Source organism: Dendrobates tinctorius, unplaced genomic scaffold (genome assembly GCF_039654945.1).
Source record: "Dendrobates tinctorius isolate UK_male_01 unplaced genomic scaffold, ASM3965494v1 ptg000177l, whole genome shotgun sequence".
Lineage (NCBI taxonomy): Eukaryota > Metazoa > Chordata > Amphibia > Anura > Dendrobatidae > Dendrobates > Dendrobates tinctorius.
The window spans coordinates 406061-431049 of NW_027361844.1; the positions used below are offsets into that span (position 1 = coordinate 406061).

General features: G+C 46.4%; 1 protein-coding gene across 3 annotated transcripts in view; it reads right to left on the reverse strand.

The window, feature by feature from the left end:
* Positions 1–24989, reverse strand: part of NBEAL1 (neurobeachin like 1) — a 363036-nt gene that overhangs the window by 177675 nt on the left and 160372 nt on the right. For all 3 annotated transcript variants that reach the window (XM_073551440.1, XM_073551438.1, XM_073551439.1), the window contains 8 exons: positions 22264–22396; positions 17657–17785; positions 17187–17487; positions 16524–16609; positions 15557–15646; positions 12885–13053; positions 7519–7652; positions 5787–5946 (listed from right to left, as the gene is read on the reverse strand). In XM_073551440.1, the coding sequence (XP_073407541.1) occupies positions 5787–5946; positions 7519–7652; positions 12885–13053; positions 15557–15646; positions 16524–16609; positions 17187–17487; positions 17657–17785; positions 22264–22396 (1202 nt within the window). The remainder of the gene's footprint in view (positions 1–5786; positions 5947–7518; positions 7653–12884; positions 13054–15556; positions 15647–16523; positions 16610–17186; positions 17488–17656; positions 17786–22263; positions 22397–24989) is intronic.

The window sequence follows — 24989 nt, forward strand, 5'->3', positions numbered from 1 at the left end:
GTCAAGGGGCTCGTCTGAGCCGAATTCTGAGGTCTGCTCGCTATCAACCACTGGTGACGGGGAGCGAGAAGCAGAACTTACGGATGCCAAGGCACCGGATGGACTGGGCGACACCGTGTGGATTAGTTTCCCTCGGGTCTGCCTGGACTGAGAGCGGCCCCTGCAGACGAGAGGCTCTTGTGAGGTGGAGTCCCCTCTAAGGCCGGCGAGCCACTGTCCCTGCCCCCATCTGAGGCCTGAAGGGACTCAATTGCATGAACTGTGACAGTGATAGGACCCACTCTGGGGGGGCTTGGCACCTTGGTCGCGGTCGCAGAGGAGGACGGACACTGAGGTTCTGTTAGGCATCGGGCTGCAGGCGCTGCACAGCGGGAATCTCGAGCCTTGTCATCTGCGGTCTGCCCACACCAGCATTGTGGGTTCGGTCGCAGGCGAGGGCTCCTGGGCGCGTTTGGAGTCACCGGCTTTGCATAATCGCTTGCTCTGCGCCCGCGGAAACGCAGCCCGACAAGAGATGCATGCTACTTCCTCGGACATGCTGTATCTGTCCGCTGCTGGGGATAGGGGAAAGGAGGTTGCACCTCGTTTTCCCTGTGGTCTCCCGGGCAGCACTTACCCCAGTCCTGTGCACCTCCCGTTCCTGGACGCCTCCGCACAAAAATCGCGCGCCACCAGCTGTGGGGCGGACCGCCAACATATAAACCGGTCCAGGGGCGGTATTTCCGGGTCTGCGGCCTAGCCGCACTCTGAAGCCGGGGACTAAATTTATCCCCCGCCGCCCAGGCCTGGTGGGGCGGGCCGCCGGAAGTGACGCACGGCCCGGAGGCGGAACCTCCGGTCGTGGCCTAGCTTCGGCTAAAGCCGCGGCCTCAGTTTATCCCCTGCCCGCGACGGGAGGGACCGGGGGGGTGGCGCTACTTGCTGGCGCGAGCTTCTCCGCACCGCTCTGCAGCCACTGGCCCGTGGCATCTGACAGCTAAGGGCTCCAGCCCCGGATCTTCGCCGCAGGAGCCCTCCTAGGCTCTCTCCTCACTGACGATAGTCTTCAGCTTCCCAGCTCAGGTATGTGAGGGGGCCTTGACAAAATAGGACGGTGCAGGCACCCTAGCTCCATCTAACCCCTTCAGGGGGTGAGGAGAGGGACCGTCCGCCGCCTTGCAGCACCGCAGTCTAAGCATTGGTGGAGCAGTGGGGGCCGCACGGACTAGTCTTGTGCCTCTGTACAGCCCATGGTTTCAATACCTAGGGGTGGTCAGGGCTAAGTCCGGCATTGTGTCCCACGTCGCGGGAGAGGATACGTGGAGGGACACTCGCACGTGCTCGCCTATTGTTGGTTTGGGGAAATGGGACCCTTTCAATAGGATCCATTGCCCAGTCTCATCTTCATAGACGGTAAAAATAAAATAAAAAAAGGTCTGGGGGAAAAAGGCCCAGATATGTCCCACGGTGCGGGAGAGGATACGTGGAGACGATACTCAACACGTGCTCGCCCGTTGATGGTTTGGGGAGATCGGACCCTTTCAATAGGGTTCGTCGCCCCGTCTCATCTTCATGGGAAATAAAAAAAGAAAAGTCTGGAGCAAAACCAGACGTGTGTGCCTCCATGGACACTAAGCAAAAAACTGAGTTCCGCCCGCAATAGGGGCGAGGGTGTATACGGCAGAGGAGGAGCTAACCTTTTTTTTTCACTTAGTGTCAGCCTCCTAGTGGTAGAAGCATACACTCACAGTATCTGTGTCCCCCAATGAGACGAAGGAGAAAATCTACCAGCTGGAAAAAGAAAATGTTGCCTTTTTCCTGGCCACTCCAGTAAAAGGCAGAATTTTTCAAAGCCGAGGAAGTGCCATGGGTTGAGGAGGTGCAGGAGTATCGGAATGTAGGCGTCATGGGGATACCGCGACACACACCAGAAGATCACGGCGTCTTGTTACACAAACTCCTGCACTGACTAGAACTGCTTCACCATCCTATTAAACAGTAAATATTTTCTTTGCTCTGCCATTGCAAGGGTTAATCAACTCAGTTGATCTGGAGCTCTCCATCCTGAATTGTCTCAGCAGTTCTGTATTGGCCACTATGATCTGGTATATATGCTCCTCATTGGCACTTGGGAGTCGCCAGTGATAGCTACAACTTCCTGGTTTGGTGGTGAAGGAGAGTTCTGAATTAGTAGCAGTCTGTTGGTGTAGTTTACAGGAGGTATCTGCGGGGAATTGGTATAGTGAGTTTATCTTAATCCTCCCCCCGTTTGGTTTACCCCTCATACTGTTCCCTTGATTTCCTCTCTGTTGATATATGAGTGTATTTGTATGAATGTAGCTTTATTTTATTCCTGCCTGTTTACTCGTCTCTCTGGTTAGTGTTTTCCAATACACCTCAGCCTCACACCTCCCTGGGTGGGGAAGGGAACAGATAAGGGTTAAGACAGGAGCACACTAAAGCCCTCCCCCGTCTCACATAGCGAGATCGCTGAAGCGTCACCGATTTTGTGACGCAACAGCGACCTCGCCAGCGATCTCGCTACATGTGAAACGCAGCGGCGACCTGCCCCCCGCTAGATATCGCGGATCGTGCTCAAATGTCCTGGGCCATTTTTTCATCGTCGGCGTCCCGCTGGCCAGCGTGCATCGCTGTGTGTGACGCCAACGAGCGACCTCGTTGGTGATGCAGAACTCAGGGACGCAGGCGGGAATCATCAGAATAGCTGCTGTGTGACAAGGTACCAACGACCGCCGAGGTCGTTATACAGAACGCCGGATCGTTGCTGCGTCGCTGAAGAGATCTGCCTGTTTGGCAGCTTATTAGTGACCATTTAGCGACGCACCAGCGATCCTTACCAGGTCGTATTGTTGTCGGGATCGCTGGTGTGTCGCTAAGTGAAACGGGACCCTAAGGTACAAAACTCCAGTGTCTCCACCATCCGGGGTAATCCGAGGGACAGGCATAGCCTAGGGTGCCCCTAGTTTGAGGGATTGGATAGGTGTCCACAGTCGATTGTCACTATGTGACCATAGGTCTGTATACTCCAAGAAGGACTTGTCTACTAAGTAGTATTTTGGGTCTTCCACAGTGTTGAAAGTGTGAAATTTCCTATCAAGGGTGATACTCAATTGGAAGGGATCACCCCAAGTATAGAGCATGCTGGTTTGTCCAATTAAAGTTTGAAAGCCTTTTTTAGAGAGTGATTGGAAGCTAGGTAAGAAAAAATTAGATTCTGATGGCTTTGTAAGGCAAAGCTGCCCAAGGCATTTGTAATTGAGTCTTTGGTAGGGAAGGTGGTCATTTTGATAACATTCTGTGCCTTGCCGCTCTGCCTACTGGGGTTTAGGGAGAGCCGAGCTCAAGACAGTCCATAGGAATGTTAGGTACCAATTACTGGAAAAGGGTCATAATGTTTGCCTAAAGCTTTTCAATGGATTCAGGAAGGCCGCAAATGTTAAGATTTCCCATGAATGCTCTGTTCTCAGCATCTACTTTAATAAGTATTGCAACTGGATCAGCACAGATCTTGTCAATTTCAGTATCTTCTGAGTATAGTGCCTCCACCAAATTGTCCATTTTTACTGCTCAAAAGGCAACTTAAGGTACTGTCACACTAAGCGATATCGCTAGCAATATCGCTATAACTTGTGACGTTATAGCGATATTGCTAGCGATATCGCTGTGTCTGATACTTACCGTATATACTCGAGTATAAGTCGATCCGAGTATAAGTCGACCCCCCTAAATTTGCCTCAAAAACCAGGGAAAACGTATTGACTCGAGTATAAGTCTAGGGTGGGAATTGCCGAAGATACTGGTAAATTTAATGCTGCACAACATACAGTATGCCCCCAAAATGCTGCAGTGAATGCTGGCGCAAATAATGCTGCACAACATATGCCCCCAAGTGATAGGATTACCAGTAATCCTATCATGTTGCTGCCGCTGCTGGAATTAAAAAAAAACCAAACACTATATACTCACCTACGTTGATGGCAGCTGCTCCTGAGCGTCGCCGGCTCTTCAGTGACTCGGGCAGAGGGCGCGTGCTTTCCACGTCATCGCGCCCCCTGCACGTCACTGCCGGAGGACGGGAGAGAGATTTTGAACGCCGCCGCGGCCCTATCACCCGCCGCCGCCAGGATGCTGCAGGGGACCGCAGACGAACACCGGGGACCGCAGAGACGACTGGGAACGCGGAGATGCCGGGGACCAGGTAAGTTGGCACCGTGACCCGAATATAAGTCGAGGGGGGTCTTTTTCAGCCCCAAAAGGGGGCTGAAAAACTCGACTTATACTCGAGTATATACGGTACCTCCGACCGGCTCCCCAGCTGGTTATCGCTGATCGCGCGAGAACAGGCTGGACTGTTTCTCGTCGTCTGCTTCCTGCGGCGCTTCCTGTGGAGAGACGAGCGTGGAGCCGGGCAGGAGGATGCAGGATCGCCTAGTGTGACAGGTAAGTAGCGACCCCCGTCCCCAGCGATGTCGCTGGTGAGATCTGCCTGTGTGGCAGCTCACTAGCGACCACTTAGCGATGCACCAGCGAACCTGACCGCGTCATATTGCTGGTCGGGATCGCTGGTACATCGCTAAGTGTGACAGTACCTTTAAACTTCTCATACTTCTCAGGGAAAAAACAGAACCAAGATTTATTCACTTGCTGTTACAGAAAAAAAGCTACTAGGTGGCAGCAGAGCAATATATATTCAGTCGGAGTGTAATTTTGAGTTGGATATATAGCTCAACTTATGGAGGACCAGTATAGGCCAACCAATGACTGGATAAGCTGGTATGGGCAACAGCAAGTGCACGAACTCCCACCCCGCATCAAAGGGGGCTCAGACAACCAGTGACCGTAAAGGGGCTCAGGCAACCAGTGACCACAAAAGGGCCACACTGATCCGTGACTGGAGATGAAGAGGTACAACACACTCACTACAATGTTCTGAGCCTTATCACGCCCAGAGACAGGCAGGATGTTTTCCCAGGAGAGGGTATGTGCGGAAGCCCCTCCAATGTTGTCTTGGTAAGGTAGAACTGTCATTTAAGGTTGTGTCCTCTAGGCCACTCAGAAAAAAGGAGTCCGGGCCCATTACAAGTGGGCTCAGTAACTTCCTCTCAGTGAGGGCAAGTGTTACTTAAGGCTTATTCTGTGGGACGGGCAGTCTGCCTGGATCCCTGTTTTCACTATCTGTTGCCATGTTGGCCACAGATGGAAAGGTTGTCCGATTTGCTCATGTAGGCTCTTAAAATACTCCAGAGGATCTCTTGAGGTAGATGTCCACATTTTAGAATAACTGACTAGAGCTGAAGATTATGGTAGATAAAGGAAGGGTTTGCCTGGAGCGTCCTTGCAGTGGCTAGAGGAAACTCATCATTTGGGCAAAGGTGAGGAAAATGGTGGCGATACAACTATATGTCCCTACAGCCAACAGCACTGGAAGAGAAATAAATCTAAAATACATAAATGGTGTTGCATTTTTACTTTTGTCCCAGTCAGGGGTGAAAGGACACCGAGGGATGCTAAAATGGATTTTGTATAGTTTCATTTGCATGCAAAGAACAAAAAAAATCCATGCACTGCACACAGGGCTCTGCCATATGCATGAGCTGTTAGGCTGTAATGTAATAAAATGTGGAAAATGTGAAGCAATCTGAACATTTACTGCATATCTTACAAAACTTCTACCCCCTCTCCAGTTTTTCAGCTTTTCTCCACTAATAATTTACCTTCTATTGGTGGTTGGCTTCACTACAAGTAACTATACCAGACATTACTATTAGATTTATAGCAATTCTCACCAATTCGAAAAGGAAAGTCTCCACGATTCCAGATGCGGAAATCAAACAACAGGAACTGGTACATTTGCTGCAACAATGCTGCGTTCTTCTCCACAGACACCTGCTCTATCAGTAGCTGAACAGCCATCAGGACATTAACATCCATGAAATGGCCTGGTACCTGGGAGGACAACAGTATTCAAGTTTTTAACACAATCTGCTACTAAAGATGATCGAGAAGCAATCTAGAAACTTGCACATAATATTACCTTTAAGAATTTCAAATTGGCTTATAGGGAAAGACCTGTGAGCCCAGCTGAGCCGGCAGGGAGAAGCTGCAACGTTTCAGAATAGGACATACATGTCTGTAATGTAGGAGTCAGACTCAGGTCATGTTGCACGTACCATCTACAAGCAGAAAATGAACTTATATCCTCTCTTGTAGCCGCTCACATGGGGGCACTGCAGGAACAGGTTACAACCTGCCCTCAGTACACAGTAAGTGCGCAGAGGACACCAGCAAACTGACTGACAGCTGGCTCTATAGTGTGTGCAGAGCAGGCTGTCAACCAATGTACCGGGGAGGGATCACAGCGCAATCAAGACTGCTCCCTGCACCTCCCCAGTGAGCACGAGGCGGTAGGGAAGATAGAAGTTAATTTTCTCTCTGTAGCTGATGCTCCAATAGGACAGTCCAACATGATTTTAATGGTAATTATTGTCAGATTAACTCTATATCTGCAGGTTAATAGCATTTCTGTCTGTGACAGATTCCCTTTAAATCTTGTTTAGCGCCATTTCTTCCCCGGGGGCACTCCTAAGATTCCATTATAACACATCTAGCTTCTCTTATGTATGTTATGTAGGAAAAGAAGATATAGGAAACGCAACGTACACAATACTAGACAAGGAGAGAGAGTAGGAGAATAGAAGCTATGTACCTGATGGCAGTGGGGTTTCCTCAGTCTACAAGTTCATGACCTAGTGAACACATGCGGAAGCAAAGCATACACGACACAAGGGGCATTTTACGAGGCCAGATAGGAGCTTTGCACATAATATGCATCATTTATAGACACCAATGTAACTAAAAGTGTCTATTAGTCCCAATAAGGTGCAAATTAGAAAATGCAAATCAAGTTGAATAGAAACTATGGATGACAATGGCTGCATTTACCAGCTGTAGTTTATAATATACAAGATGAAGAGTTAAAGGGGGCAAAATATGTATATAATACCCGTACCATTTTTAGTCTGTCAGCATCAGATTAGCTAGTATGATTCAATATCTGACAAAAAACATTTGGATAACAGAGAGGAAAATCTGAAGCCCTATTTGTAAGAAGGCTGACTCTACTAGAAGAGGTTGTTGTTTCGAGGACTTGGCTGCCTTTACACAAACACACTTGGTTTCAATGGTTGCCATAAGAAAAGCTTAACTTCCTGTGCACAAAATTATTTCTTGCAGGTAAAATGCTCAATTTCATAATTTATAGGAGTCACAAGTCTGTAGATAAAAAGAAGTTCACAAAGGTAAAGCTCTTAACAACAAGATCTAGTAACCGTGAGAACCACCACAGACATTATACCGGACCTGATCCCACCAAATTACTTAAATGCTGCAAAGCTAGATCTCTGGAGTCAGTGTAAAATTTATCTCCTCCATAAATAAAGCTATGCACTACTTTTGGTTCACCCCTATTAATTACAATACTATAGGGGTATTCACGTAATTAAAAGATAAAAGTCTCACCTTCTGCAGCAGAGCCCCTAATGTTGCAACTCCGTGCGTATGCATTAAATTCTCCTGATTAATAGGATGCCGCTGAATAAAGTGCTTAATCGTCAAAACAAAAGTAGCGATAATGTTTTTTTCTAGACGAGCCTCTGCAACACAAATACAAATGATACAGACATGTGGGAACACAAGTACAACCCAAAACAGCTCAATCGATATTACCCCAAACAAAGTCATTTATGAAAATTATTCATAAAATGAAGAAAAGATCAAGTAAACAATGAGACTCCAGAGTATGACACAGTTATTGATACCTTAAAGGGAACCTGTCAGCAGGATTGTGCACAGTAACCTACAGATAGTGTCAGGTTAGCGCCGTTATACTGATTACAATGATATAGTGTCAGAAGCCATACTGGTGAATAGCTAATCAGAGCACCATATGAAGAACTCCCACAAGCTGCTCTGGAGCACGGGCATATCATTAACTCAAAACTGAAAATAAAGATTAAACAACAACCACAAGACGGATTTCATCACCAGGTATCATTGTAATCAGCATAATGGCGCTGACCTGACACTGTAGGTTACTGTGCACAAACCTGCTGAAAGGTACCCTTTAATCAAGTAAAATAAGTATGGTTCAGTGAGTGGGGTGATCACCTTTTGAGGCACCGTCGGGAACCCCACACAGGTAAAGTAAAGCAAACCTCACTAGTGCAAGAGCTTCACAATAGCGGCATGTAAATCAGAGGTGGCATGAACTGAGGAGTCAGAGGCCCCTGACCCTCGCAAACTTATTGGGATGTTTCTGATGTATGAATACTATTTTTTATTTTAAACTAAAGTAAGGTATATAGTATTGTAGTCATACATCGGAAATGTACCGATAAGCATATACTGTATAAAAGAAACCACTATGTTCACTGTTTTTATTAAACCAATCTCAGATCAGGGGGCTCTGTGGTTTCAAAGATATAGCTATGCGAGACAAAAAGTTTCTCTAAAAAAAAAAAAAAATTTAATTTTAGTGACTCCAGAATTCCTCATTCAGAACATCAAACAAAACAGACCTCTGGATCCAATGGGGCTGGTGTGCAAAATATAGATGATAAAAACATAGTGTCCTCAGACCTTAATGTTTTTGTATGAAGGCAAGCCCAAGCTTTACAGCAGTCAGCTGGGTCTTCATAACATTTAGGACAAGTCACAGCCCATTCAGTGTAATCTAAGAGGCACTAGATAAGCTTGGTGTATATCATATAGCTGTATTAACTTACTACTAATTGAAGGAGACACGAATAAATATTATGGATGTGCACTCCTCCCCATTTGGCACAGGTGATTTTAAATTAGCAGGAGACTGCAAAGAAAGGGGTCTAATCCATTCCTGCTCTCACTGGAGAGCTTGAGGAAGTGGAGCTTCATTGCCCCTTTCATTTGGTGTGGTGCTGTGTGGCGGCCATTGTTGCTGTGGTTTTGTGCTGGTGAGGAGGTGCCATCTGGAGTCATGGGAACTCAGTCTTGCAGCATGGGTGCTGGGAGGCACCAGGTCGTCCGCCCTGCCAGTGCATTGTCGCTGCACGGTGGTCGGCGCATGACTCCGCTCCGTTAGGGGCTATAGGGATCCACTAAGAAGTTGGCTGTGACGTGGCAGTGGGCTTCATACAATCTGATCAGAATGGTAAACTAAGAACCTCATGTTCAGTAATATATATTTTTGCCTAGCGGCATTAGATCAATGTATGATTTTTGGAGGTGCTATCCATTCTCTTTTTCAGCACATGAATAAATGTTATTCTAGCAAATCTGAGTAACTTTCCTCTCTTACAGATGGTACCATGAGCTTCCATATATCTAGTGAAGGCATTAAGGTATTAACTGCTTTGGCCCTAATTAAGTGTGAGTAAATAACAAATACAGGCACCAGGTCCCTGTTAGCAGATGCTGCCCAACAAAGAGCAGGAAAAGAACAGCTACAGATTTACAAAAATTAAAACAGAGGTCCAATAAAAACACCCCATCATTCATCAGATTCCATATTCATTGTCCGTATACAGTCCACCATGCCCTGACCGACCAGATGTCTCTTGACCAGAACTTAGAACCTTGTATATGTGGATGAGGCTATAAATTTGGGTCAGGAGACCCATGGTCAGTCCGGGCATAGAGGTTTGTATACAGACCATGAAACATGGCTGTCACAATCTGGCCTAACATGTAGGCACAGGAATCTGGTTCTAAATAACTACAAGCTTCAACTTCATCAAAAAGAGATATACAACAAGTACGGGAGGAGAACATACCAGCCAATACCTACACATCTACACAGCGCTGACAATCTCATTGAGAGGGAGGTGATGGGGACATGAATATCATGTTATTATACTGATCTAAGTCAATATTTCTGAAAAACTCTCACACTGGTAATGCATAATGTAAGGAATTCAGGTCTGGAATAACTGGGGTTTCCAGGGCTTTTAGTTTTTCACTTGATGCCCTTCTCCCTGATTAGAAGTGATTTCCGGCCTCACAATAGCCATCTTCCCAGACTGCAGTTTGTTTAAAGTAATACCCTCCATGCCTCCAGTTTTGAGTCTTCGCTGCTGCTCCAGGTGTCTGTTATTGTCTGCAGTGCTGACATCACGCCAATCGCCCTGCAGCCAGTGAGCTCAGTGGCTGAGCAACTCGTGCCTTCAACTTCGACAAGGCCAATAAGTGCAGATATTGGCAGCCACATTGTCCATGTGACGCCAGAAGCAGCTGTTGAGACTCAGTACTGGGCCCAGGGATGGGAGGAGAATGGTTTGTTTTTATACAAAGAAAGGTGCCTGGGCAAAAAGGTTTTCTGAAACCAGGTAAACCTCTTAAGAAGGGTATGCAGGATCAGGGCGTGGGGTTACATTTCACCTGTGTGTGCTGATAACACTAGATGTGGTTACCTGTAAAGTTTATAAAGATTGCCTGAAAGGTTTGGTCATCTTACATAATTGAACACGTCCAACCTCTGTCTGTATACAAATCCGCAGCATGTAGAGGTGACACTACAGTGAGGTTAATCCCTTCACGGGGTGGTCTGAAACTAACATTTACCGTATATACTCGTGTATAAGCTGAGATTTTCAGCCCATTTCAGCCTCTCTCGGCTTATACACGAGTCATATAACTGGGGGTGTCACAGATCATACTCACCTGTCCTGGCACTCTCTGCAGCCCCCTCGCTTCTACACTGTCTCCCTTCCTGCCTTCAGCGGTCACGTGGTACCGCTCATTAAACTCATGAATATGCGCATATTCATGAGTGGTAATGAGCGGTATCAAGTGACCCCTGAAGGCAGGAAGGGAGACAGTGGAGAAGCGAGGCTGCAGAGACATTCCAGGACGGGTGAGTATAGTGATATTCACCTGTCCTCGTTTCCACGCTGCTCACCGCCGTCTGCTGCTTCCTGTGTCCGTGATGTTTAGCCAGCAGAGGGCGCGGTGACGTGGTTAGTGCGCGCCGCGCCCTCTGCTGGCTGAACAGTCACTGACAGAGGACGCGCAGACAGTGGTAAGCAGCGATGGACCCCGGACAGGTGAATATCACAGGTGCCGGGTCCTGAGCAGGAGAGGTGAGTATGGCATTTTTTTTTGCAGCAGCAGCAGCTGCATATGGGGGCATAGTATATGGGGCAGCATATGGGGGCACAATCTATGGAGCAGCATATGGGGGCATATTCTATGGAGCAGCATATGGGGGGCATATTCTATGGGGCAGCATATGGGGGCATAGTCTATGGGGCAGCATATGGGGGCATAGTCTATGGGGCAGCATATGGGGGCATAATCTATGGAGCGGCATATTCTATGGAGCAACATATGGGGGCATATTCTATGGAGCAGCATATGGGCGCATATTCTATGGAGCAGCATAGGGGCGCATATTCTATGGAGCAGCATAGGGGCGCATATTCTATGGAGCAGCATATGGGGGCATAATCTATGGAGCAGCATATGGGGGCATATTCTATGGGGCAGCATATGGGGGCATATTCTATGGAGCAGCATATGGGGGCATATTCTATGGGGCAGAATATGGGGGCATAGTCTATGGGGCAGCATATGGGGGCATATTCTATGGGGCAGCATATGGGGGCATAGTCTATGGGGCAGCATATGGGGGCATAGTCTATGGGGCAGCATATGGGGGCATAGTCTATGGGGCAGCATATGGGGGCATAGTCTATGGGGCAGCATATTGGGCCATATTCTATGGGGCAGCATATTGGGCCATATTCTATGGGGCAGCATATGGGGGCATATTCTATGGGGCAGCATATGGGGGCATATTCTATGGGGCAGCATATGGGGGCATAGTCTATGGGGCAGCATATGGGGGCATAATCTATGGGGCAGCATATGGGGCATATTCTATGGAGCAGCATATGGGGGCATATTCTATGGGGCATTTTATGGGGGCATAATCTATGGAGCATTTTATGGGGGCATAATCTATGGAGCATCTTATGGGGGCATAATCTAGGGGGCCATATCCTTTATGGAGCATTATATGGGGCATATTATTCTATGGAGCCTCTTATGGGGCCATTATTAACCTTTGTGCAGCATTATATGGGGTGTATTTTGTATGGAGCATTATATGGGGCTCCTGATTCAATATGGATATTCAAAAATATTTAAGCTACTGATGTCTCAATTAATTTTACTTTTATTGGTATCTATTTTTATTTTTGAAATTTACCAGTAGCTGCTGCATTTTTCACCCTAGGCTTATAAACGAGTCAATAAGTTTTCCCAGTTTTTTGTGTCAAAATTAGGGGGGTCGGCTTATATATGAGTATATACGGTACTTTAGTCCAAAATGCTGGGATACTCAAAACAAGACATCAGGGGGCAGAGGCTGCTGTCAGTCAAAGGGGGAGTTACCAGTGCGTGAAACGTAGATCATGAGAGCAGACTGTCAGGTCATTACATGTCTCACACTGGTAATGCCCACTTTCATTTAAAATAAGCTATGGAGGCAGATTCTCAGTGAGATCTATGACCGGCCCATCGATCTTAACACTTCATTTACAAATTAGGAAAAAAGAGGATTTCTTTGGAATAAAGCATCAGATCACAGACACCAGGTGGCTTAGAGGAGTTGATCCTAATGACAGATATACTTACAAACATACACACAAAAAAACAAATAAAAACTGCATAATTCCCTGGTGACCTCAAACTCGCCACAACATTGTTTACAGCCTAAAAAATAAATAAACCTGCACTTTTCCAGAAAAAACTGTGTGTGAAAGGAAAGAACCCTGAAAGCAATCTTATTTATATATGTAATACATAGATAAAGGCACAATAAGTACAACAATTGTAAAAAATAACACCTGAAGCTTTTGTTGAAGGCAGAACAACAAAATCTCCCTCTGTAGGTGTCAACAGCTCTGGGGGAAGACTAATACTTTCAGATCGGTCACAGGCGAACTCATTTAAACAGCCGATCTGCTCCAGCAGTGGAAATAATGTGTTTAGTCCACCAATGCAGTTGATCATGTCCTGAAATAGAAATATTGTGTATTCATATTAATAATGATGTCAATTGTTTAGCCACTAGTAACTCTCACAATTTTCTCTTTAAGATAACAGTATAATGATGCATTTCTAATTTTTCACAAATATCTACACTTCTCTCCTTAACTTTAGTGACCTGAGCTTACAGAAATTTCCTAACAAGTCTCTGTGGCTGCCTATCTAAGTACAAGCAAGTTGCAATTATTACATTAGATTCAAACTTATGATAATATTGCTGAGCTTGAGCACTTTGCCAAAATAATGGCATTTTTCAAAATCTATTTTTACACACCCATGTCCTTGAAAACCTGACATTTCATCAGCCATGTACAGTAAAATCACAGCGTGACAAGTTAGAATAGAAAACTGAAAATAGATAGATATAAATATGTCAGTTACAAATATAACTATTACAGTGCTTGTGTAGCTTACTATACATGTAATTATTAATAAATAAATTTCTGAAAAAATGGTGCAGAATCCCCTGAAATTTAATTAACCAGCAGATGGAAAGCAGACAGCTGAGGGCAGATGTTTATATCCTGGGAAGAGGGTAATAAGAATGAAGATTCAAGGGCTATTAATATCAGCTCACGGATATATACTTAGCCTTTACTGGTTAATAAAATGGCCTCTAAGGAGAGCAAGATATTATGTTTTAAAAGAGGCATGGACTCATCTGAGACACATGTAATACTATAACTTTACAAAACATTACCAAGACTTCATTGGCATTATGCAGTTAAGCTCTGGGCACCAGTTTAGATACAGGATGCCTTGGAGTTAGAAAAGGTACAAAGCTGTGGCTTTAAGGCTTTGATGAGGGGAAGGTTGCTAATTCAACGAAAATTAGTTATAACTACCTTAAGTACATCTACCATTACACTGTATTTGATTCTATAAGTATATTCATTGTTTTGTACTTGATTGCATCTAATAAAATGAAAAAAAAGTTAGCTTAATGGGACTGTCAGCACAGAATGACTGTTCAAACTAAGGGTACCATTACACTTAGCGATGCACCAGCGATCCCGACAACGATATGGATCGCTGGTGCATCGCTAAGTGGTCGCTAGTGAGCTGCCACACAGACAGATCTCACCAGCGACATAGCAGGGGTCGCTACTTACCTGTCAGACGCGGTGATCCTGACGTCCTCCCGCCCGTGTCCAAGCGTCGCTCGCAGGCGCCACAGGAAGCGCCCGACGAGAAATGATCCAGGACGTTCTCGCGCGACCAGCGATGAGCAGCGGGGGAGCCGGTCGGAGGTAAGTATCAGACATAGCGATATCGCTAGCAATAGCGCTGCTACGTCACAAAATCGGTGACGTTACAGCGATATTGCTAGCGATATCGCTATGTGTAACGGGGGCTTTAGTCTCGCTTTATGAGTGCTTCACTGCAGGATCAATCACTTATATACACCTTCCCACCTGCTTCTTTCCCCTCTATCTGCATCTCCTCTTCTTTGATTGACAGCTCTGGCTTCCTAAAGCCAGGAAAGGGAGGCGATAGATGGAAACCAAGCTAGTGGGAAGGTGTACATAAATGATTGGCCTCGCCATGTATCACTGAGGGCCTGTGCTGATAGAGTCCCTTTAATAAAAATTGATCTGACTGAAAAAAAAAATAAAGAAATAACCAGCAGACAGAAAACTGATAAGGGCTATAGAGGATCTCGGTTATTAAGAACGATTAAAAGAATTTCATTTATATAATCTTGAGGAGAGACTTTTAAGGGGAGACATGAACAATTTATAAAAGAAGGTAAAAGGGTCAAAACAAAGTATAGTCAAAAGATGTGTCATGTAAAAGCCCTTTCAAAAGACAAGGGGGCACTACCTCCATTTGGATAAAATAAATCATTCTTTAGAGGAGACAAAGCTTGCTTACCATGAGAACTATTAATCTGGTCACAGTGGGAATGGGTACTGGCTTTAATAAGGGCTTACAGGATTTTTTTTTAGAAGAGAATTACAAATACTTATATATATATGTGTAACATTCTTGTTCTAAATGTAAATCCAGTGGATTAACTCTCAGGATCAAGGAGGGAAAGACGTGCTATTTTATGACCACTGCCAAGTAAACTAACTTACGGATGGTGTAAATTTAGCAAGACAGACTCAAGATGCACCTGAATTACCAAAGAGCATAAGTCAGCCATACACTCCTCCCATCTTAAGACTGTCATGTCTAATATTACACTGTCTATGAATTACATGTTTAGTCATTTTAATGAGTGCATGAGCTTTTATTGATTAGCTGGCCTTGGGCAGAATAGCTGCAGATAACTAAGTTCCCTGTAACCATCCTTCTTAATTTCCTTATACATAATAAAAGATAAAAATTGAGGGAAGCAGCTCAATTCGAAGCATGAGAGGACGTGGAGTATCACTATTACTACACTGGATACAAAGCACTAGGAAGCAAGGTAGCACACTGATGATTTGAGCGCAGCCAAATGCTACACTTTTCTATTAAATACCTTGATGTCCCAGTTAACAACTTTATTCCCAGTCAATCGTCCATGATATTGGTTGGGTGATAAATCAAGGCAGATATGATTTCCGCAAGCCTAAACAAACAAATAAGACCCTTCAGTGGAAATAATCAATTATATTGATATTTCATAAAACTAGACTGCAAAAAGAAAAACACGTATATCAAATACATTTCTATAACATTACTAATCTTGTAGTGCTAACAAACCGACAATCAGTCAATGAGGGAGCAAAAGATTATATGTCGGGTGAATTGTTCATGGCAGCATATTGTCCTGTGTAAACAGGACTCACACTGCAGAGAACAATTATAGAGTATATGCAAAGAACGATCAATTAGCGATTGTTCTGTGCACATCGGAAAAACAGTTGGCCTATCTAAACTGCCTCTAAGTATTTGATCAGCAGTTTTTTGTTTTTTTTTTCAACCACAGGTTAACCAGTGTACATGAGTCCTTACTCTTATTAAATGTCCATATAATGCAGGCCTAGCACCTGTGTAAAGGAGATACTCCAGCCCGGCAGAGTTGGTTAGTTTCAATTCACAGGACCCGGTCAATTGACCATAACAATAATTTGTGGCCACTGGTCGGAAGCTCTGAAAACCACTTTTTACCTGAGGGTGTCCCCGATTCTTATATTGATCAGCCTGACCAAAAGAGGAGCTGGGGATGCTGTCAGGCTAGAGGCGGTTCACAGAGCGCCAATTCAGCTGATCGCCAACATAGCCAATGTATCATGTCTATAAAAGTCATACCATTATTATAAATAGGTTTTAATTTCTATTTCTAAATTGTATGCTTCTAAACAGTGTAAAATAAACTAGTGACAGAAGTTATATACACAAGAATCAGTCTACATGGATTCATTCCACCATGATACCCTGCACAGGAGGAAAGCCTAAATGAATAAACTATACAAGGAAAATCGCAGTAAATGCTTCTTACTAACCTTTGGTGTATAATAAATAAGCAGTTTGTTGGGCAGGTCTGTTAGTTCAGTGTCCTGTGATTTCCAGGGGTTCAAGCTGTTTGGACCTAACAAGAGTACACGGATACATAAATGCAGTTGTACAATGTAAATGCAAATAGCACTTCATTTAAAGAGGACCTGTCACTTGGAATAAAATCTCTGAGTTTCCCCGATTTTGCCTTTTTTCAGTTTTGCACTGTGTCACTCAATTACAGAGATGGTCACATTTGTTATTCTTGAGGGTACTATGTGAAATCTCTGCTTTGCAGTCCAAATGGAAATTTCTTCAGAGTTTTCTCTGGGGGCATGCACTTTCACCCCTTCCTCACAGATGTGATCATCACAGCCCAGCAGTGTCTGTGACTGCTAGGTCAGCTGCAAAGCTGTGATTGGCAGCGGCCGGGAGGAAAGGGTGAAAGCGCACACCCCCAGAGAAGACTTGTCCAATTGCACTATATGTGGAGATTTCACATACTATGCTGTATAACAAATAAATGTGAATATCTCTGTGATGGAGTAACATAGCGCAAAATAGGTAAAAAATGCAAAATCAGGGGACCTCAGGGATTTTCACAAGGTATTTAACTCAATGGTTTTGAGCAACTAACATGTCCTCTTTAAACATAACCACCACTCACTTACCAGCCAAGTACAAAGCCTTAATCTGATTTGCTTGCAGTGCATCATGGAATATAAGAACAGATCCAAGTTGACCTTCAAGCGATGTTGGAGACCCCCATTCACTATCTTGAGTCCCAGCTGAAATTAATTTGACAGATTCTGTCTTTCCTTGTAACCCACTTCTTGATGGTGAAGACAGAATGCCGCCCAGTGATGACCTACTCGTATTACTTGGAGGAGAGACAGGAGGATCTGCTATCTGTGATGGGGGTGGTGTATTGGTCTTTTGTCCAGCAGATCCAATGCAACAAGAAGTAAAAGGCTGAAATGCAACAACAAAAAAAGGTCAAATTTTGTGAATGGCTGTGATTATCCAAGAACAACTGTGTGCACCCTACATGCTATCCCTTCACACATTCAGGCCAGTAACAAAGATTTTGAGCATAGTGTTCAAAATCGTGAATTATCAAGCAATATATTTACACACTTACTTCACTCATAGTGGGAAACTTTAGGGGCGAAGTGATTTTCAGTTGTCCATTGACATAAATGTAGACATTGCTTTGTCCAAAAAATCCCAACGACCTTCTTGCAGGTACATGAACAATGGCTATACTGTGCTATTGAAGTAAATCACAAGTTAGTTAAAGGTTTCTGACAATAATCTTTTATTTTTAATAATCTTTTATTTTTATAAAGCGCTAACATATTCCACAGCGCTTTACAGTTTGCACACAATATCATCACTGTCCCCGATGGGGCTCACAATCTAAATTCCCCATCAGTATGTCTTTGGAATGTGGGAGGAAACCGGAGTACCCAGAGGAAACCCACGCAAACACAGGGAGAACATACAAACTCCTTGCAGATTTTGTCCTTGGTGGGATTCAAACCCAGGACCCCGGCGCTGCAAGGCTGCAGTGCTAACCACTGAGCCACCATGCTGCCCGGACAATAAACACAAGTCGGTGTAGGGAAGGTGACCGGACGGACGGACTTGTCAGAATAGAGAAAGGAAGGTTTGCACAGTTTAGACAGGGGTCAGTTATTACAGTGGGGAAACAGCTTGGAAAGTGTAGTGGATGTGCAGTACCTTGGGTTGACCATTAGAGGGCAGGGAGGATTGTGAGCATAGGACTTGACATCAGTTTAGGGCTTAAGAAACCGTTGGTCATGGGGGGTGGAGTTAGAGGGAACCGGGAAAGATATAAATTTGACAGGAGGGTTCCAGAAAGTTCCAGTCCCCAGGGGGAGCTCAAGTGATGAGGACACTGTGACAGTTGTGGCACTGTGAGGAAAACCCAACCAGGGGGACTGAGGAGAGAGAAAGTCAGGGGGGTGGTCCTGACACGAAGACCGCAATATAGACGAGGCACAGAGATAAAACATACCGTATTGAGGAAGACGTCTGACCAGTAAAATTACTGCTGGTTTACGGGCCTAAGGCGGCCACAGTGACGAACCTGTCAGGAGCATCAATAAGCGGAAAGGGACGGTACGGACATATACGTCCCTGGTGAAGACTACGGTGTGTAATGTGTATTGTAATCGGAGGGCCTTGAAGAGAATTGCGGTGTGCTGAGAGGCCGTCAGGTGGACGGCGAGAGAATAAAACTTGGACCTGTTGCACCCGAAAACTGCCTCCAAATTGTCTCTGTTACGTCTCTGCGCGGTAAAAGAGGGACCACCCCCCAGTCCGGCCCACCAACCCTACACTTGGCATAGTCGGCAGGATCAACGCCGCTAATACAATATCTTCTGCGGCAGGCCTGCCTCTGAGGAATGGACACGGACTTGGACAGCACTGTTTGGATTATAAACACCTGTGGATTACAAATTACCAACCTGTGGATTACAAATTGGGAGCGCTGTGGCGCATCTGCGTTGCCAGCAGAGGATCTGGGGCAGTACCAGGTCCGGAGCAAGATGGCGATGCTACTTCAGCGCAGAGGAGAGATCCAGGTGTTTGCTGTTGTCCCCAATGGACTGGGGCCCCCTCCTACGTATCCCTGGGGACAGCAATATGTACCAGGAGGCCGACGCCACCACATACTGGACCCTGACAGGTGGGTGGAAAGGCCTGCTGACGCCCCACCCCGCAGAAGGAGTGGCATAGAGGAAAATTTTGGCTGCAGCTGTCTGGCGCCATTCGAGTGCTGCCCATCGGACGATATGCGGCGCTGAGGATGTCGGGGCATCGGGCACCTGGAGTGGCGGTGGCGCCGGGAGGTCGAGTCACGTCAGAAAACGTCTTCCTCAGAGTCACGGGCAGGAGGCTGGATGCTGAGCGGAGAAGTGGAACCTGTGCGGAGCAAGCGGGAGCGGCCACTGAAGATACCAGCAGGGAACCTGCCCGCGGAGCTCCTGAGCCTGGAGGCTAGTCCCGTCGGACAGCGTGGTGAAGACCGGAGACTGCGGGAGGAGCCGCGTGATAACGTGACGGAGGCCACGGTGACGGGGAAGGTGAGAGTTCCCCCGGTCCCATCAGTGGCTCCGCAAGGGGCCCCCACCATTCAGCCGCAGCCCGCAGTATCCTGTGTCCCGGAGAGCCTGATCAGGGAAGGCCCTACGGTCTACGCGGAGCTGTGCGGGGCCTCCGCCCCTAATCCCAAGCCACCCCGCCCGGCGACGCTACGCTCGGTGTCACCAGTGCGGAACCTGTCGCCAGAAGACGCTGTTGCGTCCCCCCTGCCAGAAGTGACATCTTCCCCGAAGCCAGCCGTTATTTCTGCTATACCGGCTCAAGCCCCGGATGCGGCCCACCCTGCGGCAGCGGCTCTGCCGGCGTTGGAGCCGGCTGCAGCCTATGTGTCGGTTCCTGTGGCCCGTTCGGCGAGGAATACGGCTGTCCCTGCTCGCCACTAGGTCCCAGCGGCTGCTGGGCCGCAGGCATCATCAGCCGCCTCTGCTCTGCCAGCACGCTCGGGTAAGTCCCGCCCATCAGACTCCGGGGCCTATGCCGGACCCTCCGTTTGGGTCGCGGAGGTTATAAAGAAAAAGAAAGCCCGGGAGCAGGAGGTGTGTAACTTGCTTCATACCAAAGGAGAGACTGGCATGGCAGCCACACGATCCCTGGGACGGCTCGTGTATACGAACATACCCAGAGGATACGGGTTCATACGAGATCTTGTGACCGGCCAGAAGGTTTATATCAACGTTGCTTCTGTCCGTCATGGCCGGGCCTTGCAGGAGGGGGACTTGGTATCCTATTATAAGGAGTATTGTCCCCGCGGCTACTATGCAGTAGGCGTGCTCGCGGAGCCTGAAGAACACGAGCCCCCGTAGGAAGAACTGTAGGACACTCTCTGTATCCCAGGAGCTCCACGGCTGTGGGGATTCCTTGCTACCAGTCACCGGAAAGTGAATTGGACTGTCGGGAGTTCGGTGCACCGTTGTGCAGGTCATAAGGACAGTTCGCGTTCAGATTTTTAAAAAAAATGTTGTTTATCTGTGGTTTCCATTTTTGTTTTTCTATGTTCCTCTTACAGGATAGTCTACATTTACTTGTTAGCCTGACACAGCGGGGATATGAAGAGAGGGAGTGTCCAGGTCAAAGGAAGGGGGAGAAAATCTGTTATGTTTATGTTTTATTATATGTTGGTTTTAAAGCACTAGTAAAAAGAAAAAAAAATGTAAAATTGGGGTACTTGTGATATTGTAAAGTTGCTTTGATGTATAATATGCACAAGAAAATGCAACAGGTCCAGGTAAGAGAGGGTCTGAGCGACCAAAGGGAAGTGTGAGATCCAAAGGGGTCTATGTGTTGAGAAGGTCTGGGAGACCAAGACGCCGACCAGGACATGTAACCAAAAGAAAGGCAAAGAGATGGAAGACGTGAGAAAGGCAGTCGTCCTAGGTCAGGTCCCTGACACCACGGACACCCCTGAAGGAAGAAGGCGGACGCAGACAATGATCTGGCAGGTGTAAGGCCTCGATCATGGCGTACCGGATAGTGGAAGGTGACAGAAGGGGAGAGTAGGGGAAGGTACACGCCGGAAAGAGAATCCAGGTGTACCTAGCCCAATTTGAAAGACGCTGTCATGTGGCGTGCGCGCTGGCGAGTAGCAGTAGGCTGCTCGGAGCATGGTGCTCCGGGTTTGGTTCGGCCCCCGCGGGTAGTGGGTTTGGCCCAACAGCTGGTCCGACAACAGAAGGTAGGGTAAGCTTCAGAAAGACGAAGGCAGGGATTACGATTGTAGAGGACGACAATAGACAAAGGAAGGGGGAGTGTGTAGGGAAGGTGACCTGACGGACGGACTTGTCAGAATAGAGAAAGGAAGGTTTGCACAGTTTAGACAGGTGTCAGTTATTACAGTGGGGAAACAGCTAGGAAAGTGTAGTGGACGTGCAGTACCTTGGGTTGACCATTAGAGGGCAGGGAGGAGTGTGAGCATAGGACTTGACATCAGCTTAGGGCTTAAGAAACCGTTGGTCATGGGGGGTGGAGTTAGAGGGAACCGGGAAAGATATAAATTTGACAGGAGGGTTCCAGAAAGTTCCAGTCCCCAGGGGGAGCTCAAGTGATGAGGACACTGTGACAGTTGTGGCACTGTGAGGAAAACCCAACCAGGGGGACTGAGGGGAGAGAAAGTCGGGGGGGTGGTTCTGACACGAAGACCGCAATATAGACGAGGCACAGAGATAAAACATACCGTATTCAGGAAGACGTCTGACCAGTAAAATTACTGTTGGTTTACGGGCCTAAGGCGGCCACAGTGACGGACCTGTCAGGAGCGTCAATAAGCGGAAAGGGACGGTACGTACATATACGTCCCTGGTGAAGACTACGGTGTGTAATGTGTATTGTAATCGGAGGGCCTTGAAGAGAATTGCGGTGTGCTGAGAGGCCGTCAGGTGGACGGCGAGAGAATAAAACTTGGACCTGTTGCACCCGAAACCTGCCTCCAAATTGTCTCTGTTACGTCTCTGCGCGGTAAAAGAGGGACCACCCCCCCCAGTCCGGCCCACCAACCCTACATCGGCACCAGTAAAATACTACTCTTTGATGCAAGCAGAATTTGCAGCTATTTGATAGAGCCAGAGGTCAGATTCCCATAATCTATCTAGGTGACGATATAATACCATAAGTGCCGCTTACCCACAATGAATCACAGAAGCAGTGATCCGGTAACTTAACGGTAGTGTACTCTTTCTTGGTGCACACGGCCACGACCAGGAAACCAGAGGAGGAGAGAAAGGCTTCAAATCCTGTTCCGCTGTTTGTAAAAAAGCTGAAACCAAAAATGAGGTAAAGAACTGAACATAGTTTTGAAAGCTTTGCCAGTTGTTATTTTAAATAGGATCTAGTTTTGGGCTACAAGTTTATACAGGATATTCGGAAATTATATAGTTACAGTAGTTCAAAGGCGGCATTTATATTATTACATAGAAAGCTTCTCCTGATGAGAGGTTTGGAAAAGTTGGTCTTGTTCAGTTTATAATATATAAAAAAAAAAAAAAAAAAACACCCCACAGAGGTGACCTCTTTTATATGTATAAATACAAAAGTGATCAATAAAAATAGCACTGACACATGGTTTATTCCTTCCAAAGACCTTACAAAAGACCAGGAGGCATCTATTACTTGTGGAGGAAAAGAGATTCCATCAGCTAAATAGGAAAGGGTTCTTTAGAGTTAGAGCAATCAGAATGTAGAATGGCCGACCACCGTCGGCAGAAGCTATATAAACATTTACTACAAGGCCTAAACACTTTCCTCACAAGTAATGGCTTTGTGAATTATAAATAATTTAGCGATAGAGAATGTATAACTGGGGAGAAAGGATGAACTTAAAGGGAATCTGTCACCCTATTTTTCGCCTATCAGGGTATGTTCCCACGTAGTTTTTAGTCTCTGCGGATTTTGTAGAGAAAACCGCAGGAAATCCGCAGGACAAAGTGCTGCGGTTTTCCTGCGGATTATCTGCGGATTATCTGCGTTTTTACACCTCATAATGGATGAGGTGTAAAACCGCAGCGTTTCTGCACCAAACAATTGACATGCTGCGGATTGTAAACCGCAGCAAAACCGCGCGGAAAAATCCGCAGCATGTGCACAGCTTTTTTTTATTTCCATAGGAAATAAAGGTACTGTACAACGCAGCAAAATCTGCTGCGTTTCTGCAGAGCCAAAAACGCTGCGGAAACGCAGCAGAATCCGCAGCGTGTGCACATACCCTCAGCTGCGGCCACCGCCATCAGGGGCTTATCTACAGCATTCTGTAATGCTGTAGGTAAGCCCCCGATGTAACCTGAAAGAGAAGAAAAACGAGTTATATTATACTCACCCAGGGGCTGTCTGGGTCCGGAGGGAGTTGCGGCCCGGTCCGGCGCCTCCCATCTTGCAGCGATGACGTCCTCTTCATGCCTGCCCGTTGCGGCTCCGACGCAGGTGCACTGCTCTGCCCTGTTGAGGGCAGAGTACAGCAGGGCGCAGGCGCCGGAGCCGCGACGGGCAGGAATGAAGAGGACGTCATCCCTGCAAGATGGGAGGCGCCGGACCGGACCGCGACTCCCTCCGGACTCAGGCAGCCCCTGGGTGAGTATAATATAACTCGTTTTTCTTCTCTTTCAGGTTACATCGGGGGCTTATCTACAGCATTACAGAATGCTGTAGATAAGCCCCTGATGGCGGTGGCTGCAGCTGATAGTCGAAAAATAGGCGACAGATTCCTTTTAAAGGGAATCTGTCACCCATTTTTTGAGATATCAGGTAAAGATATCATTCAATTGTGCGTCCCATAAGTGTTCTAGTAGTACCTTTCATAGCCCCTGACCCCCCACCTTTGATGCAAATATACCTTTTTAATCTGTCTTTCGATGTATGCAAATTGCCGCGGTCCGATGCGATGGGCGGGGCTTATTCTCCTCCCCTCCACGCACTTGTTTCTTCTTATTACTGCATTCACATAGTGTTTCCACGCGTGCGCATTTAAAAGGGACCTCGCGGGTGCACAGTATGCTTTGCCCAACTGTGGGCAAAGCATAAAATTAGTATTGCACATCCACCAGTATTTTGCATCACTTTCTATGCCCCGGAAGTCTTCCAAGGCAAGCTGTCTGTTCCTGGATGCTGGAAATCTTACTGAAGCCCTGCACATTACACCGGAAGCTTCAGATAAAGTGGTTTCTATGCCCTTGGAAGACTTCTAAGGCATAGAAAGTTATGCAAAATAACGGCGCATGCGCAATACTAATTTCATGCCTTGCCCACAGTTGGGCAAAGCATACTGCGCATGCGCTAGGGCTCCTTTCAATGCGCACGCACGGAAACCCTATGTGAATGCAGTAATAAGAAGAAACAAGTGCGTAGGGCAAGACGGGGGGGGAATAAGCCCCACCCATCGCACCGGACTACGGCGATTTGCATACATCGAAAGATAAAGTAGATTAAAAAGGTATTTTTCCATCAAAGGTGGGGGATCAGGGGCTATGAAAGGTACTACTAGAATACTTATGGGACGCACAATTGGGCAATATCTTTAACTGATATCACAAAAAATGGGTGACAGATTCCCTTTAAAGGAGTCGTGCCTCTTTCAAACCTATTAAACTAAGCAAAGTTAACAAGTAACATATAAAGATAATTTATTCCAGGTCAAAGTTGCCGACAGCCTTTAATTTTTATTCATTTTTTTTATTTATCCTGAGTTGCTCTCTCTCTAATAACCACTTTTCCACTAAATCTGGAACAGTTTAGTTTATTTTTAAAAAAATATGCCCCTGATAATAAAGATGCAAAGTCTCCCTTCAACCAATGATGAACACACCACAGAATTTCCGACATTAAAGAGAAAGAGCAAAAACACTCGCAGAGAGGTTCTG